The sequence below is a fragment of the Onychomys torridus genome, chromosome 12, assembly GCF_903995425.1.
Source record: "Onychomys torridus chromosome 12, mOncTor1.1, whole genome shotgun sequence".
NCBI classification, from domain to species: domain Eukaryota; kingdom Metazoa; phylum Chordata; class Mammalia; order Rodentia; family Cricetidae; genus Onychomys; species Onychomys torridus.
In genome coordinates this window covers 66,323,881-66,340,501 of record NC_050454.1, presented here as the reverse complement: position 1 = coordinate 66,340,501, position 16,621 = coordinate 66,323,881, and the positions used below count along the sequence as shown (strand labels likewise).

General features: G+C 37.8%; 2 protein-coding genes across 2 annotated transcripts; both read right to left on the bottom strand.

The window, feature by feature from the left end:
• Window positions 1-2,351: 2,351 nt before the first annotated feature.
• Window positions 2,352-2,516, bottom strand: LOC118593746 (keratin-associated protein 20-2-like). Its single transcript, XM_036203240.1, has one exon. It carries the CDS (start codon window positions 2,514-2,516, stop codon window positions 2,352-2,354), a length of 165 nt encoding a protein of 54 aa, XP_036059133.1.
• Window positions 2,517-7,469: 4,953 nt separating this feature from the next.
• LOC118593782 (keratin-associated protein 20-2-like) lies at window positions 7,470-7,649 on the bottom strand. Its single transcript, XM_036203313.1, has one exon. It carries the CDS (start codon window positions 7,647-7,649, stop codon window positions 7,470-7,472), a length of 180 nt encoding a protein of 59 aa, XP_036059206.1.
• Window positions 7,650-16,621: the final 8,972 nt, after the last annotated feature.

The window sequence follows — 16,621 nt, the reverse complement described above, 5'->3', positions numbered from 1 at the left end:
TATATTAGATAGTGTTTGGTTCTACCTTATGTCTCTAAACTATCTCCTCTTATTTCTTGGTTACCCAAGCCATATTGAGTATGTGTCATAGAGTGTGCCTTAAGTCAAATCAGACAAAACTGAGGTAACCCAGACCCAGGAAGATAAATGATACGTATTTGCTTATTACCAGATATTGGTTGTTAAGTAAATGAAAAGCAAGCTACAATCCATCAATCCAGGTTTAGAGGAAGTGCCACTGGGGGATACATGGATCTCCCTGGGAGGGGGGAATAGAATAAATTTTATGAGTGGACTGGGGATGTGTGGGGACAGGCAGGGCAGTATCAGGCAGGGAGCATAGGAGAGATAGGGTAGAGGGAGTGAATTCTATGGGATACAGCTGTAATTGTGGGGCATTTGTGGGATGATATGGAAACCTAGTGCAGTGGAAACTTTGTAAAATATATGAAGGTGATCCTAATGAGGTGTCCTAATAATGAGGATACACAATTTCAACTGGACATCCCTTGTCACCAAATGAGCTTCCAGTAGTGGGACTGGGTTTCATTCCATTGAATTGTTGGCCAAGGGATCCCATGGAAATGTCCTAAACAACTCATGCTGTTGCTAAGACAATGGGTTGTTCTCCACAAACTGACAGTTAGACCCCATTGCTGAGGACAACACCCACCCAAACCACTGAATATGGAGAAGTGGAGCTGGTACCCATATGGAGCCTTCACCTTTATGTTCTAGTGCCTTTGGCACAGGAAGATACTCTGCAGGCTACCAAAAGTGAAACATAGTCACAAAACCATTGAATCACAATCATCCTGTAAAATATACTAGGGCAATGGTGACACATAATTTGTGGGATTAATACAAATATATTTTAAGTTAGAAAACATTTTAACACTAAAATGTTTTTAAAGGACAAATGCTACAAGGTTTATCTCATAGACCAATTCAACATTTAAATGACCAATGTCTATGAAGTCACAGTATGAAGCCCAGTACGGAATTCTTAAAGAACAACTGAACACAGAAATCCATCTGTAAACACAGCAGATCAAGTAGAGCAAGACAGATAGACTACCCAGAATGCCAAACACTATCACTAATGACTACCTAAATATGTAAGGTGGAGAACAATGGAGAAAGACAGAGACCTCTATGTGGAAGCCTCCCACACTGGCATACTCGTACACATGCACTTGTGTGCACACACAAGCAATACACACATACAACTCCACACAAACATACATATGCACCTGCATACACACATGCACACAAACACAGATAAAGCACACATACTGATGTTGCAAACATAAAAATATAAACCATTAAAGTACATAACTTCATGCATTCAACTAAGAAAGTTTTAATTAACAAAACAAGGACCTGTATAAGAAGGTAATCCACCCAAATGAAGAAAACAAGTACATCAGATGGGATTAATACATAATTTCTTTTGAGGGGATGATATACATGAGCAAGCTAGACATCCAAAAGAACATAAACTAATGCTAAAATGAGTTGAGAATTAGAACAGGCATTTTTCAAAGAAAACATACAGATGGACAAACAGACCCAATAATGTTGCACTTCACTAATAGCACAGAGATGCAAATCAAGACCAAGGTGAGATCATACCTCACAACTATTAAATAATTAATATTAAGAATAAGAAAGATTACTGGTACAGAGCATGTGGCAAAGAGGGAACTCTTCTCGATTGTTGATGGAAATATAACTTGGTGCAGTCATGACAGAAAATGGCATGTGGCATGCTTGCAAACAGAGGGAAGTGACAGAGACACTAGAAGTCACATCCCTGCTATTGCAGTTAGATTAAAAACCACTGGAATTTTAAGAAAAATGTATACTACCAGGTTTGTTTTCACACTGTTTATGATAGTCAAGTTATATAAACAACCAAATGTCCATCCATAGATGGCTGCTGAAATGCTGTTTCTCTCTCTCTCTCTCCTGTCCTCTGCTCCATCCTTATTTACCTCCTGTTTTCTTCTTCATCTTTCTATCCTTCACTCCCCTCCCACTTTCCACAGCCACCCCAACATGTGACCAAACAGACGAAAAGCAGAGTAATTTAGTTATCTGATAATATTCATGCTTTTCAACAAGAATGGAGAATCAAACATGAAAACATTTCACAGAGTATTATGAAGATTACATAAACATAATCGCAGTCCAACTGAAGATGAGTAAATAGATGACCATGTTGTATTTCAATTTTATTTCAGATATTCTGGTGTAAAGTTAGAATTTTTGAAGATTTTTTAAAGTATTGGTGTGAAAATATTTGGAAGGTATTCCAGGTAAAAGGGCAAGGAAGATGCATAAACCCTTCAGTAGAAGCCGTAAGACCAGTATCTTCTACAGCACAGTGGGTGGCAGCAGCCATAACCATAGCCACCATAGCCATAACCACAGCCATAGCCACAGCCATAGCCATAGCCTAGGCTACCATAGCCATAGCCCAGGCCTCCACAGTAGCTGCCGTAGTAACACATGGTGTCAGGAGTGGGCTGTTTTGAGGTAGATAAGCAGTAGGTTGCTTGAGTCTGGATGTCATCGTCTGCCAAGGACCTTTTATACACCTGGGTGTTTGGTGGGGAAAACCACAGGAATTATAATGTCATACATGTTTCTACTATCCTTCAGAAAACATCAGCATGCTATGGTTTACTGGACAAACAAAGCTACCTAGCTTGAGATAATTATGCTCATGTGTTAGCATCCCATGGTCAAATCATAAGGCTTTCATATGAAATTTTGTTTCTATTTTCAAGACTCTGCCTTGTTCAGAATTTAGTTTATTTAATACTTATAAAACTCTACTGTGCCACAATACAAATAATTGAAATAGCTTCCTTCTTTTTTATGTCTGTTTTGTAGTACTCTAATGCATAAAAAGGTCTCTGTGTTTTCTTTGCTTTGTTATTGTAAAATAAATATCTGGAGGCATGTATTTCTTAATATTCCTCATGAAATGATCTGGTTATTGGTTATGTTGTAGTTAACTTGATGACACAGTGTGTAAACAAGTATATTTTGATTATATTTTAAATGTATTCTATTTGGAGATGTTCCATCATATATTTTTACTATGTTTTGCTAATCCTACTGCTCTGTGAGGATAGGAGATCTTTCCATATTCTGATATCTTCTTCAACTTCACAGACCTGGAAAGAATAATACTCAACTTCATATGGAAAAACAAAAAATCCAGGATAGCCAAAAGAATCCTGTACAATAAAACAACCTCTGGAGGCATCACAGTCCCCAACCTCAAGCTCTACTATAGAGCTACAGTAATAAAAACAGCTTGGTACTGGCATAAAAACCGACATGTGGACCAATGGAATCAAATTGAAGACCCTGACATTAACCTGAACACCTATGAACATATAATTTTTGACAAAGAAGCCAAAACTGTACAATGGAAAAAAGAAACCATCTTCAACAAATGGTGCTGGCATAACTGGATGTCAACATGTAGAAGGCTGCAAATAGATCCATATCTGTCACCATGCACAAAACTTAAGTCCAAGTGGGTCCACTCCACCACTCATGTTCTTTGTGGCTGCCTCATGGTACTGGCTTCTCCAAAAACAAGTTGATGCCAATAGACTTGGATAGAATGTGGACTGTGAAACATTGGACTGGGAAAGAGGTGAACACTTTAAGTGCAGCTTAATGGGCCTTGCTAGTAGAAGTGTGGAAAGATCACAGTACTGAGAGCAATGTATATTATGATTGCCAAGCTCATGAGGTTTCAGAGAAGAATATTAGTAAATGGTGTAGAGATTATTTTTTTGCAATTTTGGCAAAGAATGTCGCTGCTTTATGCAATCTGCCTGAGGTTAAATTCATGACTTTTGGATTAATGGTGTTGACAAAGGAGATTTCAAGATAGGCTAGTATTTACTGTCACATGGTTATTATTGTTAAGTCTTTTGCAGATCTACAAAGAAAAGGAGCAATCTGTGAAAGGAAAATATAAAAGGTACAGTTTGAGGAGAAAAGGAAGTATAATGGAGCTAAGTTCAGTGCTCAATGAGATAAAAGGTTTACAGTAAAGCCTAGTGCTAAGTGGAAGGAAAGGAGTGGTAATCTCAGAGCCAGATGCCACCCAGCTAAGCATCCAACTTGTGAAGAGAATTTAAAGGAAAGCTTAAGCAGTGATGGAAATTATCAACAACAGAGAGCTGATAAAAACATAATAGAATGAAGGGGCATGTTCCAACCCCAGCAAATAGCAGAATTTGACAGTTGATATATGGTTCTGGCTTTAGATTAAAAGACATAAGAAAGGGGGTTGTTATTTGTAAACTAAGTCTCAGTCTTATGATTTTACCCATAAAGACTTGGGAATCAGATGCTTGGGTGGAAATCTGACAGCTCAGAGAGGCTGAGGAGCAATCAGCTGACCTTCTTCTTTAGCCAGCATCTCAGACATAGAGCTTCTCTTCTGCTGTCCTAAGCCAAAAAGGCAGACAAACTCAAAGTTCCTCCTCACTACTTCCTGTGCATTTCTCTATCCATTTACCAGACTCCCTCTTACTCTCTATGGCTACTTCCTGTCGACTGGTTGTTGGCTCTGCCTCTTGACCTAAGGTTGGTTTTATTTAATTAATGCAATCTAAGGGTTCAAAGTATGATCAAATGTTCAGCAACAAGAGTTGTGGAATTTTTCTTCTTGGCTAAGGAAAGCTGCTGAGGCCAGGCATGTGTCAGGGGTGTCCCTGCATGGAGGCATAGAAAGGCCATAGTGTAAAGCTGTGGTGATGGAACCTAGATTATGTTGGAGACCCTAAGATGTTAGAGATGACAAAGTTGTCAGATTCCTGCCAAGGAGAGCTGAAGACTGTGTATAGAACCAGCCAAAGAAATAGAAGTGTGTTGAAGTCAAAAAAGCTGAAAGGAGATGAAGATCTGTAGAGGTTGTTTTCCTCTGACATGAGGATGCAGAGTTTGGAATTTGTACATCTGACTTTTGGATTTGCTTTGGTCCAGTATTTCCTCACTATGCCCCCTTTTCTTCCTTAGGAATGGTAATGTACATTCTATGCCATTATATGTTGGAAATATGTGATCTGTTTTTTATTTTAAAGGGGTTACAGTTAAGAGATTGCCTTGAGTCTCAGAAGAGACTTTGAACTTTGGACTTTTAAACAGTATTGAGATTATGATAAACTATAGGGACTTCAGAAGTTGTACTAAATGCATTTTACATTATGATTTGGTATAACCCTGGTGGGGCCAGGGAGTGGAATATGATAGGCTCATAGATTTCAATACTTGGCCAGTAGGGACTGGTGTTATTTGAAAGGATTGAAAGGTGCAGCTTTATTAGAGGAAGTGTATCATGGAGTGGGCATTAAGATTTCAATCGTGTGTGCTAAGCCCAGAGTCTTTCTTCTCCTGCTGCCTGCAGGTCCAGATGAAGAACTCTCAGCTACTTCTCCATCTCCATACAGACCTGCCTATGTGCCACATGTATCCCTCATGATGAAAAAGGAATATATTTTTGAAACTTCACACAAGTCCCAATTAAATGCTTTCCTTTTGAAAAATTAATGTGGTCTTACCAAAGAGATGGCTCAGCCATTAAAGGATAAGTTCACAACCCAGACTATAAGAATCAATGTGGCCATGGTGTCTCTTCATAGCAATAGAACTTTGACTAAGATGGATGGTAAAGGGAAGAGCTGAGGAGATGAATATGTTCAAAATGCATTGTGATCAATTTCCACATAATACAAAAATCTTACATTTTTACAGTAAAAAAAATTAAAAAGACAAATGTTACAAGGCTTAGGTCATACATAAAATCAACATTTGAATTATGTATGTGAGTGCATTTGCATGTGTGTGTGTGTGCAAGTATGTTGTGAGCAGGTGTGTATGTGTGTATGCATGTGTGTGTGCACTCATAATAGTTTATAAAACTAGAAAGACACAATGAGAAAATATCAATGGAGTATGGAAACAAGAGAATAATATTATACGTAGAACATAAAAGTAGAGGGAGTGTAGGGAAAGGCAGTGTGGAGAGGGATGAATTATAATTAAACAAAATGAATAATGTCTATGAAACAATATTGTGGACCCATGCAGACTTCTTAAAGGCTAGCTGAGTGTGCAAGTCTACCCACAAGCCTGGCAGATCAAGTAGAATAAGCCAGAGAATCAGACTAACAAGAATGCCAGCTACTAATCTAATGACACTACCTCAATATGTAATGTGGAGAAACAGTTGAGGAAGACAAAAGAACCCAACTGGGGACCTTCCCACATGGCCACACTAATACACATGCTCCTGCACACATACACACATATGTGAACACTTACAAATCGTAGATGTCACAAACATAAAGACAACAATAAAAAACATGAAAACAGATAACTTTTCAGATATCCAACTAAGGACGTTCTAAACAACAAAACATTCAACTTTATAAAAAAGATGCACCACACAAATGAAGGAAATAAGTACATCAGGCAGGGGATTAATACACACAAATTTGGGGGGACACACACAGCTAAGCAAAATAGCCCAAAGAGTATAAACAGATGCTAAAATGAGCAGAGAACTAGAACAGGTATTTTTCAAGGAAAAGATACAGATGGACAAATGGACAATTGTTCTACTTAACTAATAGTGCAGAGATGCAAATCAAGATCAAGACATGATTGCATCCTACAACTTTTAGGTAATTAATATTTCAAAATATAAAGATAAATGTTACAGAGCATGTGGATAAAAAGGGAACGCTTCTCCATTGTTGGGAATGTAACTTGGTGCAGCTATGACAGAAAATAGTATGTGGCATGCTTGTAAACACAGAGGGAAGTGACAGAGACACTAGAAGTCACATTCCTGATAATGTAATTAGATCAAAACCACTGGGTTTTTAAGAAATAGGTACATGACCAATATTATTGTCACATGTTTTACAATAATAGAGTTATATAAACAACCAAATCTCCATCCATAGATGGCTGCTGAATGATATGCTTTTCTCTCTCTCTAGTGTCTTCTCCTCCATCCTTATTTACCTTCTTTTTTCTTCTCTCTCTCTCTCCATTTCTTTCTCCTTCACTCCCCTCCAACTTTTCCACAACCGCCCACACATGAGACCAAACAGATACAAATGCACACACAAAACATATAGAAATTGAGTTGTACAGTTTAATCATTCAGTTATTTGATAATACGTATATTTTTACACAAAAGTTGAGAGTCAAACTTGAAAACATTTTACAGAGCATGATGAAGATAACATAAAACATAGTCACAGTCTAATTGAAGGTGAATAATTAGGTGGTCATGTAGTATTTAAATTATTTTTTCAGACACTTTAGTAGAAAGGTAGATTTTTTTTCAATATATTTTGAAGTGTCTTGGAAATACTCAGAAGCATTTCCAGCCAGGAAACCTGGGCCTCTGCAGAAACTCTTCAGTAGAAGCCATAAGACCAGTACCTTCTACAGCACAGTGGGCGGCAGCAGCCATAACCATAGCCACCATAGCCACCATAGCCACAGCCATAGCCATAACCACAGCCACAGCCATAACCACAGCCTAGGCCACCATAGCCATAGCCCAGGCCTCCATAGTAGCTGCCGTAGTAACACATGGTGCCAGAAAAGGACTATTTAGCTTATGATCAGCAGTGGGTTTCTTGAGTCTGGCTATCACCATCAGTCAAGGGCCTTTTATACACCTGGGTTGTTGTTGGGGAAAATCATAGGCATTGCAACATTGCACATATTTCCACCATGCTTCAGAAAATACCAGCATGCCATGGTTTACTAGACAAACAAATCTGCATAACTCAGATAATTGTACTCATATGTCAGGATCCCATGGTCAAATCATAAGGCTTTCTTTCACATGAAATTCTGGTACTGTTTTCACGACTCTGTCTTGTTCTGTATTTAGTTTATTTAATCCTTATGGAACTCTACTGTGTCTCTATGACAGTCGTTGAAATGGCACTCTCTCTTTTTATGACTGATTGTTTGGTAATACTCCATAAGTAAAAGGTCTTTGTGTTTTCTTTTGTATATTAATTGTAAAGTAATTCTATCTGGAGGAATGTATTTGTTTAGTCTTTCTGATAGAAAATGATGTGGTTATTGGTAACTTAATGATAGTTAATATCTACATAAATTCATTTTTGCTTTATTCTGAATGTATTTCGTTCATACATGTTCTTTCAATTTTTTTTTGTACATTTTCTTTTGGGCTGTTGTCAGTCAGTTTTTACTACTATTGCTCTGTGGTATAATTTGAGACCATTTTCTTTTTTCTTTTTTTGTTTTTTTGAGACAGGGTTTCTCTGTGTAGCTTTGCGCCTTTCCTGGAACTCACTCTGCAGTCCAGGCTGACCTCGAACTCACAGAGATCTGCATGGCTCTGCCTCCCGAGTGCTGGGATTAAAGGCGTGTGCCACAACCGCCCGGTAGAGACCATTTTCTATAGGCTGAGTTTTCCTGTCCTGATTACCTGCTCCCAAATAACTGGGAGTCACTCTCAAATAAACACTCAGAGGTTTAATATTAATTTCAAATCCTTGGTCAATAGCTCTGGCTTATTGTTAACACTAATACTAACATGAAATTAACCCACATTCCTTACTTATACTCTGCTACATGGTGGTAGTTTTAATAGCATGGCACATTTATGTTCTGCTCCCTCTGCATCTGGCTGATGACTCCCTTGACTCTACCCTTCCTCCTCCCAGCGTCCTCTGTGCTTCCTGTTCCATCTATACTTCCTGCCTGTCTACCATTCTGTCAGCTTCTTATTAACCAGTGAGAGTAATACATATTCATAGTGTACAGAAAGATTATTCCATAGTATTTCTCCCCTTTTGTCTAAATAAAATGAAGGTTTTTTCTAACATAGTAAACATAGTAAAACTATATATATATTAAGAATAACAGTTACAAAATCCAGTCTGTTAGTAGTTCACAAAATTAGAGAAAATACTCTATCATCCCTGTGAGTCTAAAGTTTTGTATCTAATTTACCTTTTATCATAGCTAAGGAAAACCATAATTATCTAGTCTTCGACTCAATCAAAGGCCCCAGAATCATGAAATGTTACCTAATAATTGGGACATCTTGCTGCCTGGAAAGCACCTATAGGCCTTGAATATCTGGCAGACCGTCCTGTGAAGCAGAGAATTCTGAAAGACTGTTCTACCTTGTCTTGGCAAAGTTTGGCAGTTTCCATTCTTGTGTCCTGCTGGTCCAGTTTGGACAGTGAAATGGCAGCAATTGAGGCAAGGACAGTTTCTTGCCCTAATGACTAGCTTATGCCACAAAGAAAGCAAACTTCATATGGAGATTTTTCAATGTTCATCATCTTTTGTGATGTATATTGGTGCTGCTAGGAGCAGATGTGCCTCACTGCTCTGAAAAACCTTAGGGAATTAAATATGATAAACACCATATTCTGTATGTCTTTGAAGTATTTGAAGATTATCTATATATCTATATCTATATCTATCTCTCTCTCTCTATATATCTATATATCTATATATCTATATATCTATATATCTATATCTATATCTATATCTATATCTATATCTATATCTATATATCTATATATCTATATCTATATCTATATCTATCTATCTATATCTATATCTATATCTATATATATATATATATATATATATATATATATCTGTATGTGACCTTAAAAGCATAGTTGACTATAAGTTTGACTATTATAGATGACTATTAACTTTATTTTTTATTTTATTTTTTTTCCGGACCCACCCCTCCCACCCGCCTTAACTTTATTTTTAATTATACACTACATTTTAAAATGAGCAGCATAGACACAACACCACAAACAAGAGTAGAGATATACATATAGCATAAAAAATTTAACTTTAAATTTGTATCAATAAGCCACAATATATATCAATGTAAAGTATTTAAGATTAATTATTTTTTGAATTAAATTAGGTTCAATAATCTGCCCTTTTATCCTATAATTTCTATATCCCCTTTTCTTTCTATGATGAGATCCCTGAATCTAATCTACTTTGTTTAGCTTTTCTCCTAATCATTATCAACAACTTGTAACCAATCCCCATTAAATGATAATAAATACCCATAAACCACTTTTTTTTTTTTGAAATGTGGACATAGTTCTCTAGACTACTTCCTGTTGATTGGGGACACTGGTAATTTTTGGGAACTCTGAAAAAGTTTAAGATAATTGTTAGGTTTTGGCTGTAGTATTTTGTGAGGCTGGATCATCTCAGTCAGCAGTCTGGATGCTGGATCATCTGGGCCATGGTTTACATTGGTGTCTGTCTCCTTATGCGGAAAATATAGAAACTTTTAAAGGTAACATATATATCTGCATTAGTATAAGTATAGATTGTACATTGCATGTAAATCAGCTAAAGATTTTGTTGTTGTTGTTTTGTTTTATGTTTGAGCAGGTAAAATATACCTCATGTATCTTATAGTTCTAAGTTTATTTCCTTATTTTTATAGCCAGATTTTTCAGGGGATCTTCCTTGATCAAACCTGATTTTCCTTAACCCAGAATGAATCCATAGCTTCTCATTTCCTGTGGAAATAAAAGCATAGCCGCTCCTTAAAAGTAACTTAAATTTTGAAGTCAAGATGTTTTTAAAATGTATAAGTTTGTTTAATCCAGCAGTTTCCACAATCCAATGTCTTATAGCAACCAAAAAATTCAGACAACACAATAACATACAGGATCCAGACTGTTTATTTTTCATCTTTACAAGGTTTATTTCTTTCATATTATTTTACTTCCCTTTTAAGGACTTCAATTTATTATTTTAAAACTATATTTTAAAATCTAAGACTACATGTACTTTTTCTCCTTTCTCTCAAGCTTTCACATATTTTCAAGCACATTGTGACCCATTTAGAGGCTCTTTTCATAAACACCGTATAAGTGTTTGCTAGTAGGACCTTTTAAAAGCCCTGCCCATTTTTGTCAGTAGCACTGAGACAGGAAGCAATCTCTTTTTGTAAAATTTAATTTAAAAGTTTTTTTTTTCATTTTATATACCAACCACAGTTCCCCCTGCCTCCCCTCCTCCTGGCCCTCACCCCCCTACCCCCCACCCCCAATCCATTCATCAGTGAAGGTAAAGCCTCTCATAGGGAGTCAACAAAGTCTGGCATATCAAGTTGACACAGGACCAAACCCCTCCCCCTACATCTCTTAAGGAACTGTGCCTCTGCTCACTGCCAGCAAACAAAGTTCACCCCAGAAAATATAGCTACCAAGAAACCATGCTTGATTTTGGTTTTGTGTGTCTAGAATCCTTCTTTAAGTTTTATCAGGTTTTATTTGTAAATTTCAGCCACACATTGGAATGCCATATGTAAATGGAGTTTTCCTGTCCAGACTGCCTGTTCCCAAATAACCAGCAGCCACTCTCAAAGGCTTAATATTAATTACAAATGCTCGGCCAATAGCTCAGGTTTATTACTAACTCTTACATTTAAATTAATCCAAAGACAAATGCTGGACTGATAAGGAGGCTCAGTAGCTAAAGAAACATACCACCCACACTTGAATCTGAGTTTGATCTAAGTGTCCTATAAGGTAAAAGGAGAGGACCCATTCTCACATTTACCTCTGACTTCCAGGCTCATGACATGCCATATGTATATCCCCATCCCAACACACGTAGAAAGAATAAAATGAATAAAGTTATAATAAAAACTAAAAAGCCACAGGTTCATAGGTTCTAGGAGAGAACCCAATAATTTTTCTGTTAAATGGACAGTGTATCAAGATGATTACTAATGTCATATTGTCATGCTGATAGATCATTATATCCCTCAACCCCCATCAGAATAGCTTCTTGCAGTAAATGCAATAACAAAAAAAGCAATAACAAGAGGCATACGCCCAAGTGGCTAATATGAACGCAACAAAGAAAGTGATCTTCTCAGTCCTAAATTGGACATTCATATCACATTCTTTTCCACAGGTTTTGGGATCTTTGCAGAATAGGGGACAGGAAGATTGTAAGAATCAGAGGTGATAAATGACTTCAAGGGAAGTGTTTACCAGACAACAGGGCAGATAGACATTTAAACTCACAGAGATTGTGACAATATGCCTAAGATCTGAGCAAGCTTCAATAAGACAAAGTCTCATCTTGGAAGGAGGAGGGAGTTGGACTACCAGTAGCTTAGGAGCCATTAGGATTTGATAGTTGCTGAAAGATCAGTTTTCATTAGTGATGGGATCCCTGGTAAGCTGGCCACACACCAAAGCAGGCCTCCATTCTAAGACAGGTTGGGCAACACAAACTGGACTCCATGAAAGAAATTAGAACAAAAATAGTAATTTCAAAGTTAGGTGGAAATAAAGATGGTAAGGGTAGGAATTGAGGGAATGACTATCTTTAAAATCTGTTTTATGGATTTAAAAATTAATGCATTTTTAAATTAGAAAATGTCTTACACTAAAAATTGAAAAAGAAAGGCAAATGCTATATAACTTATATCATGCACAGAATCTATTTTTAAATTGTTGTTGTTGTTGCGTGTGTGTGTGTGTGTGTGTGTGTGTGTGTGTGTGTGCGTGCATACTTCTGCACAATAGATCATTCAGCTATAAAGGGCAATGTGAGAAGAAAAGATATCAGAAGGACGGGGCAACAAGGGAATAATGCAATACATGGAACATGAAAGCAGGGAGGAAAGGGGAAGGCAATTTGGCATAGGATAAATGAGAACTAAATGAAATGACCAGTGTGTATGAAATAACAACATGAAACCCAGAATAGACTTCTTTAGGCCAGCTGCGTGTAGCGGTTCACCTGTTTACCTTGCAGATCATTTGAAGCAAGTCAGATTGCCAGACTAACCAGAATGCCAAGTTCCTGCTCTAATAACTTTATCTCAGTATGTAAGGTAGAGAGCAACTGAGAAAGACCTAAGAGCCCAACGTGGGACCTTTCCACATGAGCACATTCATACACACACACCTGTGTACCCACATTCATATGAACCCATGTAAAACACAGAGATGTCACCGACATAAGAAGAATAAAGTGAAAATAGACATCTTTTCATGTATTCAACTAAGAAAGTTCTGAAGAACAGAACAGTCAATTGTATAAAGAAAATCCACACAAAGGAAAAAAACAAGTACATCAGGCAGAGAATGAACAAACAAAATTCATATAGGGTATACATAGCTAAGCTAAACAGCCAAAAGAATATAAACTGATGCTAAAATGAGGCGAGAATTGGAACAGGCATTTTCCAAAAGGAAAGATACAGATGGACAGGAGAACACAATAATGTTCTACTTCACTAATAGTGCAGAGATCCAGACAAGATCAAGATGAGATTGCACCCCACAACCGTTAGATAATTCATATTAGAAAAAAGATGAATATTACAGAGCATGTGGATAAAACTTCTCTATTGTTGATGGGAATGTAACTTGGTGCAGCCATGACAGAAAATTGTAGCATGAATCTTTTTTGTTTGTTTGTTTTGTTTTGTTTTTTTGAGACAGGGTTTCTCTGTGTAGCTTTGTGCCTTTTTCCTGGAACTCACTTGGTAGCCCAGGCTGGCCTCGAACTCACAGAGATCTGCCTGGCTCTGCCTCCCAAGTGCTAGGATTAAAGGCGTGTGCCACCACCGCCCGGCCTGTAGCATGAATCTTAAAAGGTCTTATTAATAAAATCAAACCTGAAGCCAGGTATTGGGGGTCAATTCTGGAAGATCAGAGAAACAGAACAAGCCATAGCTACCTCACCTTGCAATTCCTCAGCTGATCGTGTTTCCTCAGACTGGAAGCTTCTGAATCCACATCCAGAATGAATCTCAGCTGAACTGCTGCTAAAAGCCTATAAGCTTAACCAGCTAAAAGCTTCTAGTTTCTGGTCTTCACGCCTTAAATACCTTTCTGCTTTCTGTCCTCACTTCCTGGGATTTAGGGCTCACTTCTTGGGATTAAAGGTGTGAGTCACCATGCCTGGATGTTTCCAATATGGCCTTGACCTCACAGAGATCCATGCCTCCAGAAGTCTAAGATTAAAGGTGTGAGTGCCACCATTTTCTAGCCTCTGTATCTAGTGCCTGTTTGGTTCTCTGACTCCAGCTAAGTTTATTAGGGTGCACAACATTTTGGGGAACCCAATACCACCACAGAAAATAGCATGTGGCATGCTTGCAAACACAGAGGGAAGTGACAGAAGTCACATTCCTGCTCTTGTAAGTAGAATCAAGTGATAAAAACAAACAAATATCCATCCATAGATGACTGCTGAAAGGGTGGTTCTTTCTCTCTACTGTCCACACCTCCATATTATTTACTTCCTTTTCCTTTCTCCCTCTCCATCTTCTTCTTCACTCCCCTCCCTTTTTCCCATAATTACCCCTACATGTGACCAAACAGACTCAAAAGCAGAAAACACACAGACATTGTTTTGTATTGTTTAATCTTTTAGTTGTTTGAGAATACAAATATTTTTACAACAAGATTTAGGGCTAAAGTTGAAAACATTTTTAGAGATCACGATAAAGATAAAACACTTTTGCAGATAATCACAGTTGGAATGAAGATGAGGAATTAGATGACCATGTTGTATTTCAATTATTTTTCAGGTGTTTTTGTTAGAAGTTTTAAAAAATATATTTGAGTTCTTTATGTGAAAATACTCAGAAGCATCTCCAGTCAGAAAGGCTGGGCATCTGCAGAAAGTCCTCAGTAGAAGCCACCAGACCTGTACCCTCCACAGCACAGTGGGCAGCAGCAGTCATAACCATAGCCACCATAGCCACCGTAGCCACAGTCATAACTATAGCCTAGGCCACCATAGCCACCATAGCCTTAGCCCAGACTTCCATAGTATTCTCCATAGCAACACATGTTTTCAGGAGTGCACTGTAAGAGAAGATAAACAATAGGTTCTTTGAGTCTGGATGTTATCATCTGCTAAGGGACTTTTATACACCTGGGTGTTTGGTGGAGACACCCCAGACAATATAGTGGCCCACATCTTTCCTCTGTTCATGTTTTACTGGAGGAACAAAACTGCATAACTGAAATAATTATGTCCTGTGTCATGATCTCATGGTCAAAGCATGGGTGTCAACATGAGGGTCAGGTTTTATTTTCAAGACACCAGCTCATTCTATATTTACCTTATTGTGTATACATGGCCTGACCCTGTTGTATAATAATAATAAAATAGTTGTTTATTTTTGAAATCTGTTTTCTTTAAAGATTTCATAGGTAAAATTCTTTCTGATTTCTTTTGTTTTGCTATTATAGAATATCTCTTATCTCAGTGAATACATTTCCTAGGTCTTCCTAATGAAGAATGGTCTGGTTATCGGGTATTTGATTGGCAACTTGTGGTGATCTACATCTTATATAAACACATTTTCAGTTACTGTGAATGTATTTCTTATACATATTGATTCTAATTTTCTAGAAAAGTATCAACAGCCATTGATAATGGTCAGACAGCTTTATACGTGCTTCTCTTTGTCCCATGTCTCATGTGGTAGTGTTTGAGATGTTACTGTGAAACAAATCTCAATTGAGTTGTGTTTCCAACATCGACTTTTAGGTATAGTTTTTTCTTTGTTTGTTTGTTTTTGTTTTTGTTTTTTCAAGACAGGATTTCCCTGTGTAGCTTTGGAGCCTGTTTTGGAACTCACTCTATAGACCAGGCTGGCCTCAAACTCACAGAGATAAGTCTGCCTCTGCCTCCTGATGCTGGGATTAAAGGTTGATTTAGGGATACTTGTTCTCCTGGTGTCCTCCATCCCCTCTGGCTCTTACACTATTTCTGCATTCTTTTCCGTGGGGTTCTCTGAGCTCTGAAGGGAGGGATTTGATGGCGACATCTCATTTAGGGCTGGATGTTTCAAGGTCTCTCATACTCTGGATAATGTCTGACTCTGGTTTTCTGTATTTGTTCCCATCTGCTGTAAGAGGAAACTTTTCTGAAGATGTCTGAACAAGACACTGAGCTATGAGTATAGCAGAATATCATCTGGAGTCATTTTATCACTAGATATTTTTTAGACTAGTATTATTTGGTTTTACCCTAGGTCCCTGGGCTGTCTAGTCTCCTGTTTGTGGTCACCAAGTAGTGTGAGGTACGGGTTCCATCTTGTGGAGTGGGCCTTAAGTCAAATCTGGCCAACATTGGCTGGTGACTCCCAACCAGCTTTGTACCACCACTGCTCTAGCGTATCATGCAGACAGGACACCATTGTAGATAAAGGCTTGTGGCTGGGTTGGTGCTTACATTTCTTGTTTGAGAGCATGCAGAGCATGTTCCTGCACCAAAGATGCTGGGATGCAGGAGTGAAGGATCTATGTGGACACTGGCTTGAGATCTCCATCTTTAGGGATTTGTGTAGGTGTTGTCTTCAGAAATGAGGCTCTGCTCTCAGTCTGTGGAGAGCCTTCTCTTTCTTTAGGATTGGCTTGGCCAATTTCGATGTAACAGATTTGTTTCATCTTATTATATTTTGTGTCATATTTTTTTAAAAAATGAATGAATGAACGAAAACCTAGTCAGTATGGTAAAGTTTTAACAACTGAACTGT

Excerpts from the sequence above, each read along its gene's own strand:
- LOC118593746 (XM_036203240.1), bottom strand. The coding sequence starts at position 2,516 with ATGTGTTACTACGGCAGCTACTGTGGAGGCCTGGGCTATGGCTATGGT.
- LOC118593782 (XM_036203313.1), bottom strand. The coding sequence starts at position 7,649 with ATGTGTTACTACGGCAGCTACTATGGAGGCCTGGGCTATGGCTATGGT.